At 42.5% G+C, this 15,742-nt stretch overlaps 1 protein-coding gene across 6 annotated transcripts in view; it reads right to left on the reverse strand.

The window, feature by feature from the left end:
* The window catches only part of APIP (APAF1 interacting protein), a 420,872-nt gene that overhangs the window by 301,239 nt on the left and 103,891 nt on the right, over positions 1 to 15,742 (reverse strand). For all 6 annotated transcript variants that reach the window (XM_078684314.1, XM_078684318.1, XM_078684312.1 and 3 more), the window contains one exon: positions 6,703 to 6,803. In XM_078684314.1, the coding sequence (XP_078540440.1) occupies positions 6,703 to 6,803 (101 nt within the window). The remainder of the gene's footprint in view (positions 1 to 6,702; positions 6,804 to 15,742) is intronic.

Here is a 15,742-nt window from a genome sequence, read left to right on the forward strand (position 1 = left end):
TCTGTGCATAGATTGCCGCCTAGTGTTGGGTCCGGATGATTGCACCTTGTTGTCTTGGAAGAGTCTTCAAAGTATCACGAGATAGGTGACTCCTCCCCTGGACTACAGTGCGCATGGGCATCTTCTCCATCCTCAGATTGTTTTTCGCCATTGTGGCAGAGATGGAGATAGTAAAGTATGAGTTGGCCATGCAAAAGAAAATGCTGCAGCTGTGACAGGCACCGGGGAGGAGGGCGGGCGATATGAATGTCAGCAGCCCTACATGCCAAGAACAGATGCATACTGGTAAGTAGCATATTGCGTTCGAGGCATGTGGGCTGCTGAATTCATACTTGTGCATAGACTGTATAGCAGTATCTCCACTAGCGGTGGTTACCTGTGCCAGCTGCAGCAGTTTGAAAGAGGGTTTTGAGGACAGCCTGGCCTACAGCAGCTTTCTGCTTTGCTTGTACGTCTACACAGTAGTGTTTTGTGAAAGTGTGTATGGTAGTCCATGTGGCTGCTCTACATATGTCTTCAAGAGGAATATTTCCTAGGAAAGCCATGGATGCCCCCATTTTTTGCGTAGTGTGTGCTCTTGGGGGACAGTTAAAGTGCGTTTAGCTTTTTGATAACACATTTGAATGCATTTAACTATCCAATTGGCTATTACTGACTTTGATATGGGATTTCCTTTATGTTGTGGTGAAAAAGCAACAAATAATTGGTTTGTTTTTCTAAATGATATCGTTCTGTCCACATAATATAGCAGAGCTCTCTTTACATCCAGTGTGTGTAGGGCTCTTTCAGCTACTGACTTTGGATTCTGAAAGAACACTGGCAGTTCTATTGATTGATTAATATGAAAATTGGATATGACTTTAGGCATAAACTTAGGGTTTGTTCTAAGAACTACCCTGTTAGCATGTACTTGCATGAAGGGTTCTTGAGTAGTTAGTGCTTGTAACTCGCTAACTCGTTTAAGTGAGGTAATCGCAATCAAGAATGCCACCTTCCACGTTAGAAATTGCAGTTCGCATGAATGTACAGGTTCGAAAGGAGACCCATAAGTCTGGTAAGTACTACATTTAGGTTCCAGACTGGGGAAGGTGGGTGTCTTGGAGGAATCAACCTTTTGAGACCCTCCTTAAAAGCCTTGATTGCTTGGACTCTAAACAGTGAAAGGTGTTGCCTGTTTTGAAGGTATGCTGCTATGGCAGCGAGGTGTAATCTTATTGAAGAGTATGCTAGGTTGCATCTTTGAAGATGCAGGAGGTAACATATAATGTTTTGTATGGAAGCATCTAATGGGTTGATTTGGTTATTGTTGCAGTAAATAACAAATCTTTTCCATTTAGCTGCATAGCATGCTCTAGTAATTGGTCGCCTTGCCTCCTTAATATGCAGCCTGGAGGCAAGTTAAGGTATCCAAATTCTAAGACTTCAGGAGCCAGATCGCTAGGTTCATCTGATTTGGATCTGGGTGTCTGATTTCTCCATGGTTCTGAGTGAGAAGGTGGGGTGCGAGGCGCAGCCTTTGATGAGGAACTACTGAAAGCTCTAGGAACGTTGTGTACCATGGCTGTCTCGCCCATGTGGGAGCAACTAGGATATGTGTGAGTGACTGTTGCCGCAGTTTGCGTGCCACCAGCGGAATCAGTGGTGCTGGGGGAAAAGCGTACGCAAATCTGCCGGATCAGTTCATCCATATCGCATTGCCTTGTGACAATGGATGTGGGAACCTGACGGCAAAGTACTGGCATCGAATCCAGTGGCAAAGTGAGCAAGGGACTCACGTCTGAGCATACCCTGCCACACTTATGGCGGCCAAAGCGGTACAAAAGGGGGTGGTGATGGACGGAGCATCTGAACCAATCAAACACTCACACGCAGTCAAAAGATCTGGGTTTGATCCATCACTGTTCTTTAGCCCACTCTGCCACCCCAGTTCAGACATGGCTATATGCAAATCAGTCTAACCCTGTGCCTCATGGGAACAGTCCAGCCCGAACTGCTAAGCCATGCCTTCCCTGGACCGGAAACAAGCTTCCGAGGACCGGTTTCTGGCATTACAGCCGTCTTCAGCCCGGCTTGCTTGAATCCAGTGGCAAAGTGAGCAAGGGACTCACGTCTGAGCATACCCTGCCACACTAGTGGCGGCCAAAGCGGTACAAAAGAGGGTGGTGATGGACGGAGCATCTGAACCAATCAAAGACTCACACCCAGTCAAAAGATCTGGGTTTGATCCATCACTGTTCTTTAGCCCACTCTGCCACCCCAGTTCAGACATGGCTATATGCAAATCAGTCTGACCCTGTGCCTTGGGAACAGTTCAGCCCGAACTGCCAAGCCATGCCTTCCCTGGACCGGAAACAAGCTTCCGAGGACCGGTTTCTGGCATTACAGCCGTCTTCAGCCCGGCTTGCTTGAATCCAGTGGCAAAGTGAGCAAGGGACTCACGTCTGAGCATACCCTGCCACACTTATGGCGGCCAAAGCGGTACAAAAGGGGGTGGTGATGGACGGAGCATCTGAACCAATCAAACACTCACACCCAGTCAAAAGATCTGGGTTTGATCCATCACTGTTCTTTAGCCCACTCTGCCACCCCAGTTCAGACATGGCTATATGTATATCAGTCTGACCCTGTGCCTCATGGGAACAGTCCAGCCCGAACTGCCAAGCCATGCCTTCCCTGGACCGGAAACAAGCTTCCGAGGACCGGTTTCTGGCATTACAGCCGTCTTCAGCCCGGCTTGCTTGAATCCAGTGGCAAAGTGAGCAAGGGACTCACGTCTGAGCATACCCTGCCACACTAATTGCGGCCAAAGCGGTACAAAAGGGGGTGGTGATGGATGGAGCATCTGAACCAATCAAACACTCACACCCAGTCAAAAGATCTGGGTTTGATCCATCACTGTTCTTTAGCCCACTCTGCCACCCCAGTTCAGACATGGCTATATGCAAATCAGTCTGACCCTGTGCCTCATGGGAACAGTCCAGCCCGAACTGCCAAGCCATGCCTTCCCTGGACCGGAAACAAGCTTCCGAGGACCGGTTTCTGGCATTATAGCCGTCTTCAGCCCGGCTTGCTTGAATCCAGTGGCAAAGTGAGCATGCGTGTGCCTCAAAGATTTAGCATGCTTCCTAGCAGGGTATTCTAACCCTTTGAGGCCTGCAGCAGGACGGAGCAGTCTGAAGGTATGTTTATATGTGCAGCCTGTGTTCGTGCACGTCATGTCCTCTCAATGTACACACCTCCTCCCTCATCCCCATAACAAGGTGTTACTTACAGATCGGTAGAGTTTTCCTCTGTTGTTCATAGCCAGGAACAGACTGCGCTTGACTATCAGTACACTGACCATGCTCCTTTCCACAGGAGAGATTTCTAGCAGACTATTGTTTTTTTATTATTGTATTGGTTATTTCGTTATTTTCCACATGTTGAACCTTTAATTTCTCACCTTCCCGAGGCTGCACTTTGGAATTGAAAAATGGCCCAAAAAGACGACATTTCCAGAGTGATTTTTTTTTTTTTATCCATTTCACGGAGAAACAAATAAAGGAAAGGAGAAGAAAGAGGAAGTAATACCTGTTGTTTGAAGTGAGGAGGAGCAAGACAGAAAGAGAGGGAGGCAGAGTAAGGAAGTGTGTGGAGGGCAGCTGCTGGGGGCAGTGGGCTGCTGCCAGCAGCTGAGCAGGGGAACTGGACATTGTCCTTGTCTTCTCTTGGCAGGAAGGCAGAAACAGAGTCCTTTTCCTTCTCTGCCTGTTCCGCCTCCCCGAACGGCCACAAACGCCAAGCCTTATCTATAGATCTTGGCTATTTCTGGCGTCCCGGGATGCACGTTTAAACTAAAAAAGTAGGGGAACGGAATCTTTTAAATGAGAGAAGTAGGGGCACCCCGTTCCCGCCCACTTCTTTCACTGATCTGTACGATATAATAGTTGGAATCCATGAGATGTTCCTAATTTCTGAAATTTCATGTGATGGACGGTTTTAAAATGTTCCCATTCACTACATACAAACAAGGTGCTGGTTTTGTGACGAGTATAACTCCCACAAGATTTATATGAAAATACTTTTTATGAAAGAGACAAGCATCCAGATTAGTTTTGATAAAGGTGGGCATATCTGGCAACACACCGATACGCGTCAACGCTACTGTTTTTCTAAATACGAGGAACTATCTAGTCGGGATTGACCTATGGGACTCTGACTATAATTAAATACATTCTAACGAAATAATGTTTGCTTGATGAGTTTGCATAAAAATCACGTGTTATTGTCTCTTCCTTTTTTAATTGTTTTATTATATGTATATGAATTGGAAAAATATTTGTTATGGTGCCAATTTTTGTTAAATGTGGTGTTTTTTTATTGTGTACATCGAATAATAAATGTATATGGTTACAGAAGGTTTTTTTGTGGAATGATAATTATGTGCTTGGATTTATAATTTTATTGGGTTCCCCTTTTTGTGTTCTAAATGTGGTAAGAGTATATTTGTGTGAGATTTGAGTGTAATCTGATGTGAACTTCAAGGGAATTTCTATTTAACTGTTTTGGTACCCTGTCCCTTGGATAGCTGGGCCACTCCCTGTATGTGTTATGGCAACTCAGGAGGGGCTTGGTGTGGAGGGGTTCTCCTCCTTCCCCTCTCCAAATACTTCACTCATGTGCAATGCATACATCACTACTGCTATTGAAGGAGAAACATTCTCTAGCTGGTAAGACTGAAATTCAAGAACACTAAGAGACTTGTTCCTTCAAGCAAATATGAAATTATTTGAAGGGTGGAGCATATTGCCAACTATGGCACAGGGCCCTTCACCCACCCTTATGCAGCAGCTGCCACTCCTCCCCTCACTCACTTTGAAATGCTTATACATAACTACTCTAGATGAGATGACATATCACGACTGGGCTATAGTGACGCAAATGACAGGAAGGGGGAAACAACTCATTGCTTTCTATTGGTAAAAGAGGAACCCGCCTACTATTTCTCTATGAGTTAGTACAATGTAGCCAAAGGACAAGTCCCATACAACCTGTTATAATCCCAACGGAGGTTTAGAGCAAGAAGGTAACCACTAACAGACTACTTTTCAAAACTGGTGTAGAGATGTTTGTATCCCCCTTCACCTCTCAAGAGCATCAAGTGGATTCCTTTTAGTACACAATCTCTTTGTCTATGTGCAGCACAGGAACATTCCCTCGTGGAGGTAGGGCAGTATGACAATAAAATGAGATGGTGACCAGGTGTAAGTCCAAGAGGGTACCCTGATTCAACACTTCAACTTACTCACTGTTCTTTGGCTCAGAGGGCAGAGGAGTAAAAACGCAGATTACTTGTCAAATACATATGGTAATGTAATGTAGCATAGATATGAATAAATGGGATAATCAAAAGGCTTATAGACCTTATTTACTGAGAATGTATATATTACTTACTGGTATTTTTTTAAGCTGTAAAAACATTGAAACAAAGTATCTCGGCACAGGGGTATTTGCATGGACCAAACACGCTGTAAACAATTTTGGATTAGAGGTAACCCCCAGTTCTTGTGGTATTATTCTGGTGAACAAAGAAGCATGAAAGTGTTCAACTTTCTAAGATTAAAGCAGTAGTTATCTACGCAAGATAAATTGATTAGCAGGCCATCTCAACAGGAGTAAATAGGAAACACCGGCATCAGATATGTGTGACTACATTTCCTCAATCAGTCTCTGAGCTGAAGACAGTGTGCGCCTGGCCTCAAAGGCAAAAACTAAAACTACTCCATCTTGCTTGTTTCACGAGCATGCATTACTACAGCACTAATGTACGCCTGAGCTGCAGAGACTAATTATTAAGGGCATTTTGCAGAGCTCAGCTCCGGGTGGCACGAGACGATTAGGAAGTGAGATATGATGTTCTTGTTCTGACATTTGCAACTATGTCTCAAAGCTGCAGCTACAGGAGAAGACACTCTTTAACAAATGTTATTAGTGCACCAGGAAGAAGTTGTTACTTGTATAATGAATTCACATCTGTTTGTCATGACTGAAAACTGAACAGCTAAAGGAAATTTCCATTGCAGAATGAAGGTACAACTGACAGTGCTTAGTTTTTGGTCAGGCATTTGCAGGAGCTTCCATGCAATTCAGCTGAATGAAGCTCACTCTTGAAGAACGATCCTGGTGAACTTTATTTAAGGCTAACGGGTGACAAGACCACAGGGGAAGATGCTGAAATGATTGCGTAATTGCCGCCATCATGTAGTATTTTTAATTCAACAATTACTCTAAACCTGAAGTGAAGACCACAGATTTTCACATCACTACTGTTTTATTAATTCTGGATTACAAATGGTTTGTATTTAAAGAACATAAAATCAAAAGCCTCTCCAACCTCTCAGGAGAAGAAACACAGGTACAATGGGAAGTTCTGTGTGGTTGGTGGAAGCACCGGCCTGATGTAACTTCCATTAGGAAATGTATGGTAGACACTTAAGCAGACTAGACTTGGCAACCGAGTCTGTACATAACATGCAAAGCTCACCTTTCTAGTCTTTAAAGAACACATTGACAATTGAGGCAGCAGTACACAGCACTCACATTCTCCCTTGGTAAAATATCCTTTTTATTTTCAACACACTCTAGTTAGCGGCTACTGGCTGCATTAACACTAACCAGTAAATTATATAAACTGGGGAAAGCGACGCTCATTTGGTTACATACCCGAGTTTGATGCTGATTCCTCCTCCAGTCCCGGTTACCCAGCCCAGGTGGTAGAACTGCCTACAGAGCTCTGGAATCAGGTTTCTTGGGTGCGTCTTGTCCTTTAAAAGAAAAGTAAAAAATTATGCACTTAAGTAGCAAGAGCACTCAAAATGTTGTTGCTTGGATTGTGGAATCATTCCACACTCTTCTACTTAGATTTTGTGCCCATTCCACATCTTTGTTCCTTAAGTTGAAAATCATCCCACACTTGCATGTCTTGCTTTTGGAGCGTTCAACTCTTGTTTGACTGCACTTGGTGATCACTCGACACTTATAATGATTCCACGTTCACTCAAACTGGCAAGTCCTCGTACCAGCTCCCCTGTGACAGCTCTCATGTCCAGGTAGCCCGCAGTCCCCTGTCCCCTGCTGCTTGTCTACCTGCTGCCCTGCGTTTGTGCCTCCTCTGCTCGTTTCTTGCTCTGTTTTGCCTTTCTGCTCGTTTTTCTGACCCAGTTTTGCCTTTCCTGCTCGTTTTTCAGTCCTCTGTTCTGACCTCTTCTTCTCTGCTTTCCCTTTCTGCTAGTTTTTCTGTCCTAGGTTTTGCCTTCTCTGCTTGTTTTGCTGCCTTTGTGCTGTTTTGCCCTCATCTAATTGTTTTTCTGCCTTTTGACTTTGCTGCTCGTTTTTCTGCCCTGTTTTGTCCTCCTCTGCTCTGTTGCCTTTTTCTGCTCGATTTTCAGCAGTTTTATCTTTTCTGCTTGTTTTTCTGCACTTTGTTTTTTGCCTTTTTCTGCTCGCTCATTTTTCTAGCCTCTGTTTTTTCTGGTCGTTTCTTCCCTCTTCCTACCGTTTCCCCAAGACCTGCCTTTTTGGAGACCTCGTACTACAGCTCCCAGATACCCCCAGGGGTGACAGTGCTATTCTATACAAAAGCTGATCGATTGATTGGTATATGGAAAGCTCAGTTCTAATTAGCAGTGGTATATATTGTAGCAGGAGTAACTACAATGTGCTGTACAAATTGGAGGATGTGCTTTGTCTGATTGAGGCAAGATAACAGAACCCATCGTACCTTCTGTGACCATGAGCTATATAAATCTGAAAATAAGCTTAGTTGACAAATTTTGTTTCAGGAATATTTTATGCAGATTTGTTCACATTCATCATCAGTAAGCACAAGAACATTCTGATCACATACATACTGGAACTCAGGGGAAATTATGAGTAGAACAAAGGTTAATGCCATTCTAGTGTATATGGAAAGAAATCAAAACCTTAACTTATTAGTGTTGCAAATGAAGATATTCTCTTGATAGGCAGGAGTTGAGTAGCCAACTCAGGTATATGAAGAAGTTGTAAGTTTATAATAGAATGTAGGCTATACGTCATTTAGTGAATGCTCCACCAGGGGCAGCATCCTCTCTCCCCAGCCCATTTTCTTTTACTGCCAACCCAGCCGTCCAGTGAAGATACACAATAGGGCATGCAAACCCATCCACACAATTCTGAAAACACACTTGTGCAAAGCCACCCAGCCCACATACAACAAAACACTAGATTCAACAAACCTCCACCACACAAAAGAGCAGAGTAAGACCTCAGCATGCTGCACTCCGCCTCTACTGCAAATCCTTGCAGGACCGCCGACATGTGCTTGCACCCGTATTTTAATAATCTTTCCCTGTCCACTGCATTCAAGCACAGGACCAGGGACATACATTGCACTCACCCTCAGCTTTAAACCCTTGCAGGACCAGGGACATTTACTAATGTCAGAAAATCTACTGTACTCATTCCCAGGACCAGATACTGCACTTACCCTCTTGCAGGACCAGGGACATTTACGAATGCACTCTCCATGGCACTCAATCAAAAGTACCAGGCATGCATACTGCACACAACTTTGTCACAAGAGTTACAACTGAAGACACTCTCTTAGGAGACAGAGGTCAGGAGACAGTGCTCTTAGATAAACAAGATGCAGGCTTAATCTAGTAGGTACGCTACTAGTTACTTATTGAAGGCCCCACCAGGTGCCGCATCCTCCCTGCTCAGTCCGTTCTTTCACACTGCCGACCAAACTTTACTTCAAATTTCCATCATGGCTTAGCAAGTATGACAAAGGAAGGAAAATATAACAAATAGTTTGCCAAAAAAATAAAACTGGATATACGGAGGAGAAAGCAACATTTTCGTCAGAGAAAATAAATTCTACCATCTCTTTGGAACAGCCACAACATTTGACATGCCTTGGTTATAAATAAGCAAACACAACTTGCACTATACAGAAGTAATGAGAAACCTCATTGGTCTGAGAAATACCAACTCAAACTATTTTTCAGCTATAAAACTTTGGGCTCATTATTGTAACCACAGAACTCATGGGGTTCAACAATTAGCTTGATAGGTGGCACAACTATGGCTGCATAGGAAGAAAGTCATGGTATTTTGCTTTGCCCAGGAATACAAAGAAGGAAATCGTTTTACTTTTGTTAAATTAGAAATCATCTGACTTATTATGCAACTATGCCCAAATGCAATTACAAGTGAATAAAAACGAATCAACAGCATTAATGTTCATTTGTTGTGGCACCTATCAAAGATTTACGAATGGAAAAAATGTTAAGGATACAACTGAAAAATTATCATGCAATTTCTTTCTCATGAGTTATGAATTTATTATAATAGCTTAACATCTATCAAAGATGATTAAGTGTTGGTGAAGACAAGTCTTCAAGCTTTTTCTGTAACTATAATATTTAAATTAAACAAAGTTTAGTGGATAAAATAACGCAAAATCCTCACACAATCAGGAACTACAACTAGGTGGGTCCCTTGTGAGATTGGAAGAGCGGTACCCAGGCCATAGATCCAGATCAAAGCATGTTCCTAGATTTTGGATATTCAACCATTTTTTATGTGGGTATTAAAAGTGTCCTGCTTTACAGCCTCCTGTAGGCCACTTGCTCGCAAAGGGTTACTGATCTATTAACAGCTTTGACAAAGCAGTGATACTGTGATCCTGCAAACTAACCCACAATAACTCCTTGTTACCTTCGCAAGGACTGAAATGAGTCAATGAACTTCAACATGATATATCTACTCATCACATAAAAAAGATAGCACACAATTACACGCTCTTTGAGTTGTGAAGCGAGAATGATTAGTGATAGACCAAATTCAAGAGAAGAAAGATTTTTCAGGCTTTGCCCATGTATAAGCAGAGACATTGAAAAAAACATCCTTAAGGAACTTCCTGATGTAGGCTGTAATATATCTCTAGATCCATGCAGGTGCTAACAGGTACACAATCTGATGGCGACTACACTCTGTTATTAGGAATCTGGAATACTAGGACACTCTACAAGGGACACTCATTGGGGGTGTCCTGCCTACCCTACTTCCTACTGTTGTTATTATGTCATTAAACTATATTCCCACTCTCTTCTTCCATCAATGGTCCCTCTGTAACATCTAATTCCTCAAGTGATAAAACCTGGTTAAGGACAGCAAACATTAAAACAGATGTTTTTAGTGTCTGACTCTTACAATGGGTTATGTTCAGTTACTCTGCCCTATGCCTCCAAGTACACAAATTACATTAAGGTTTGGCATTAGCAAGGTTGGGGCATCACTAATGCAAATCTCATGAAATTAAATAACCCTGACCAAAGCCTAGCTTTTAAGAATGTTAAGTACCTTTGCAAACCAGCTATCATGAGGGTGGAAAGCAAAACTACACCGAGATTTGACATTGGAGGACATGGTCCTCATGAGGTTCCCGCACCCTCACCAACTAAGTTCTCATAGTAGTTCATCACCAGCACCCAGCCTGCTTTGAGGATAAAAGGCCCAAAAATCATCAATGAGCATACAAAATGATAATAATGCCTAGGTTTTCAGCATTTAAGGGCTCTTACCAAAACTGGTATTTAAAAACTAGTTGGTAGAGGAAGAGGTATCTAAAACAAGTTGTATGTCACTGAGAGCAGGCTTTTATGTCCAAAGAAAACACACTAGCCAATTACAAGCATACTAATTATCAGCCATCTAATTTGTAATGTTCAATCACCTTGAACCAACTTGCTGGTGATGTGAGAAAAAGCACTAACTGCTACTCTTCCAACAGCCTCATACACATCTTAACCACTGTTCTACGGCTTAATGACGAGACTGACCATTGCTGGTTATTCCCAATAATAAACAAATATCTATGCTGTAGACCAAGTACTCCATCCACCACAGAATGCTATGTGGATTGCTGTTGAGGTAGTTTTAGTAGGTCCTTGCGACCTAAACTTTGAAACAAACTTGTAGCACTCACTTCTGCTTCCAATTTAAAAGAGCTACCACTTGTCTATTATGCCCCAGAAATATTCTCCTCTTTTCAAAACCAAAGAAATGAGCAAAGGCCACACTTTTCAAAGAAACAAAATAGAGTTTGAGGAGGTCTTATAGCACAAAACACAATGGAATAAGTGGACTAAGAAAAACGTGCCTCTAGAAACAATTCTGAAGACACCAACAGCCTAAGGTGCTGACTGGTGTTAGTTATGTCAAAGAAAACAAAAAGATGCAGAGAAGGTGATCAATAGACAAAATAAAGGGGTTAGAAAGAACCACCTCGGGATAGCTGGTGTCCCTTCATTGCACATTCAAGTGCCCAGTGTCATCATCTGGGATTCCAAACAACTCTCTCACGTCCCTCCTCGATCCCAGAGGGGAACAGAAAAAATGAGTTGTATCCTCTTGTGCGGTTCTCACAAAAGAAGCTACAATCACGAGTACCCTATTCTAGAAAACCAAGACGAGTAGAATAAGACAAACAAAGATTTCAAACACAACATATTAATGACAAAAATTGAGAAATTTCAAAAAGATCTGGCACGCTTTAAGCTTGACGTTGTATACCCCTATGCAAGCGATAACTATTCTCCTCCTGAATTCATTAAGAAAGGGAGACTGTATGGCTCCTCTTACTCAGGGTCCAGTTGAGGAGAAAGTTCAAATGAGGGAGAAGCCCCTACTGTGATGATAGACAACAGTTCTGAGGGAGGGCCCGAGGAAGATATCATAGGGCCAATTGGCGAGGTGGACACCTACACCACAATTCCAACAATGGTGGCACCAACGCCTCAGGGTTTCCCTCCTCCACACTTTCAGTCTCCTATACCACAATTCCAATTACATCCACAAAACTATCAGGACCAGTCTTTTTTAGGGTTTGGCCCAGGCAGACCAAGAGGCAAACTAAGAAATGCTCAAGTGCACTGGAACCAACCAACAACATTCTATATATGGGGACCAGGAGTCAAACGAAGAAGAGCGGACAAGCAGGAACCAGTGCGGAATGAGCTAGATAGTGAATCAAAGCCAAAGACAATTAACGGAAGATGAAATGCGAGTTCTCAATCGAGGCCTAGGCTTTGTAGAGACTAACCCAGGAGATAGTTTCCAGCTTAACTGCGAATTGGCTCAATTTTTTCGTAAGATTTGCTTACATTATTTTTTCAGTGACAAAGAAATGGCACCTGACCAAATACAAGACAAGAACACAGGTCTTAAGAAACGCTCTATCTTCAACCCCCGCCATCACAAGTGTGCCTCCAAAAGTACTTTCATTTGATAAGGCAGTTCAAGAGGAAATATCTATCTTTTGTAAAGAAAAAAAGAAGGTTCCATTCTGTAACCTTCCTAAAAGAGAGCAATTGGGCATACGTACCCTAACTGAAGATCGAACCATAACAATGAAGCCAGCGGATAAAGGTGGCTCCGTCGTTATTCAAGGTACCACGACATACAGAGAAGAATGCCTGCGCCAGCTTTCGGACACAAAGTCCCATCGCCCATTGAAAGAAGACCTTACAGAGCGGCTGAAAAGAACTATAACAGCACTGGTGGAAGAAGGTCTTTCACTTGGTTAGATCACGGCACAAGAAGCCTTATTTTTACAGACTAGTCACGCGGTCATGCCTTACTTTTATTGCCTCCCTAAGGTTCATAAAAATCAAAGGACCCCCCCAATCCCCCGCTGGCAGGCCCATATCAGGCATTTGACCACTTTTGTGGACTATTTTTTGCGACCCATAGTAAAAACCATGCCTACGTATTTACAAGACACCAAAGACGTATTACATCTGCTACCAGACGTCAAATTTGACACAGAATTAGATTTGGTGTCATTCGACTTCGAATCACTTTATACGTTCATACCGCAGGATGAAACTCTGGATACCATCTTCCAAATATTGACTAACACTGAGTTGGACTCCAAAACGCCAGTCCCATTCATAATGTCTTTGGATCTATTGGCAATGAAGGACAATTTCTTCAAATATGAAAAAACTATCTATCTAGTGTCTGGCACTAGCATGGGCAGCATTTTTGCGCCCAGCCTGGCCAACTTGTACGTCCATATATTTGAACAGGAACACGTCTTAACTGCATCCAATCCATACTTTGAATCAATCCGCTTATGGTAGCGGTACATTGATGACGTTTTAGTTGTATGGCGGGGCACTTTGGAATCTGTTGCTAGATTCAAGGATTGGCTAAATAGCAGAAATAACTTTCTAGGATTTACAGTAGAGGCCCACAAAGAAAGGATTGCTTTTCTCGATCTGTCAATTTTTTACACATCGGGAGGCCTACAAAGTGAACTATATTGAAAACCAATGGCACGCAATTCTTTGCTGTGGTTTGACAGACAACATCCTAAATCGCTCCGTGAAAATTTGCTGTATGGGCAGTTCCTACAGGTGCAGAGAAATTGCTCTACTTTGCACCAATAAGAAGAGCATTCAAAAAGTCTTATGAAACAACTGGAAGAAAAGAAATATCCGAGGAAATTGATCAGACAAGCCAAGAAACGAGAAACTAATAATAACCGGGAAGCTCTTATTGCACTGCCAACAGCAAAACCTCCTCTGGGTCATCTCAAATTTGTACACACTTTCAGTGCTCTAACAAATAACATCCAGAAGAGCATTAGGAAACATTGGCGTATCCTAAACAGTTGCTTGGACAAGATACCTTTACCATTGTTCTCTCTGAAGAGAAGTACCAACTTGCGAGATATGTTGGTCCACACTCGACCGCGAGGTGCAAGGCAAGATAAAGAAGCTACATTGTGGTTTCTTCCAAATGTCCAGGGCCATTTTCCTTGTGGTTCCTATGCTGTATGTGCCCAAACGAGACAATCTAAATCCATCGATATAGGAAGTCCGAAACCTTGGATACAGAAAAGTTTCACAAATTGCAACACTGAGAACCTCATATATCTGATCACATGCCCCTGTAATTGCTAGTACGTAGGCATGACTACAAGAAAGGTCAAACTTCATATGATGGAACACAAAAGCACTTTTAGTTGCAAAAAACTATGACAAAACGGACAAGACTTTTTTTTAGAAAGATCACAAAACAGAAGATTTTGTGTGGACAATATTGGAAAAAGCTTTTATTCCATCACATATCAGTGATATCTCCACTTTTTTATTCCAACAAGAACAACAATGGGTCTTCAGAATATCGAGTGATATTACTGGTTTAAATGATGCGATACCCTGAATGTCACTCTCTAAGAGATGAAGTGGTAGTCTCTAAGAGATGACGATACCCTCTAAGAGATGAAGACACCTTCAGAAGTGACTCTGCATATACTGTTCTTGACAAATACAACAGAACTCTGTGGTATCGAAAGACATCGGAAGGTTGGGCTATGGCTTGACACCTGCCCAGACATATGAATAAATAACATACAGGACAACTAGAATCCTTAATCTCGGACTAGGTTCCGTATGATGTAAATAGATATTGGGAAATACTTGAGAAATCCTTTACAGTAAGACACTTTTTGGAATACCCATATACTGTTCACTGCCTTGAGATGTATCGCCAATAAAAATCAGATTAAAGTATAGACATGTGGAATATAACACTACCCCCTGATATGATCCACACATAATACATCATCATAAGCAGAGTACCTTAGACATTTGCCATGACAGACATCGGTGCAAGCTCATAATGTATTACTGAATATCAATGCACCGAATATAAAACAAAATCAAAAGATGATCAATAGTTTTAAACGAAGCTGGATGACACATGGTTAGTGTACCTATAGGCATCTGGTGTAGATTGGACATTCAGTGAAATAAGAGTGGATACTCAATACACTTACTCAATGTGAATATGATATACACAACACGAGACTGCACTACCCCTCTTGGCAGCAAGAAGGCGAGCGGGTAGTCCTTTTAGATATCACTATCGACATTCGCTGTCAGCCAAGCAGACTGTGTAGACACGGAAAGGATGTGAAAGACGTTTTACTGTCCCCCTTCCGATGTAAACAACATGCCAAAAAACTTCTAACAGCCCATATTGATATTGCGTAGTTAAAAATAAAAAATTAACCACATCGAGAGATAATTGCTGTTCATACGAGTGTAGGCAAAAACGAAGCCGAAACACGGGAAGTCACTGTATTAGTAACAAATTAGAATGGACTATATACTTAGTCTATTTTGCGAGAATCGTGCATAGATTAACTTTTTGACATTGAACTACAATTCCCGGCGGTATCTCGGCAGTCTTGTAGTTCTCAACATGATGTCATTTACCTGCGCCCTATGCACGTTAATTTGCAACACCTGAATTCTTCCAAACATAAAGATCGCCTGCCCAGGAGTCGGGTATCTCCACTCCAGTGAAGTTTCTACCTGGATGTACCGACGAACAGGTGAGGGCTTTGGTCCTCGTACAAATTTACGCGATAACCGGTATGTGGGAGTGGTGCCTCTTTACGGGTCTATAATGGGAGTGAGAGCGAACCTAGTATAGATAGCAACGTAGATGCTATTAGTATGAATTCTGCCTTGCCGGTATAGGACCCCATGTACAGTAGGACGTAAGAATGGGGCAGTATATGGTAATGCAATACCTTTCTAACTAGACGCTAAACTGAAGATCGGTAATTGTACCGGTCTTTCAATAATCGCGTCTGGTATCTCATTTACACGCCAAGAGTACTTCTCAAGGTAAGCTGTAA

The sequence above is a fragment of the Lissotriton helveticus genome, chromosome 3_2 (assembly GCF_964261635.1).
Source record: "Lissotriton helveticus chromosome 3_2, aLisHel1.1, whole genome shotgun sequence".
NCBI classification, from domain to species: domain Eukaryota; kingdom Metazoa; phylum Chordata; class Amphibia; order Caudata; family Salamandridae; genus Lissotriton; species Lissotriton helveticus.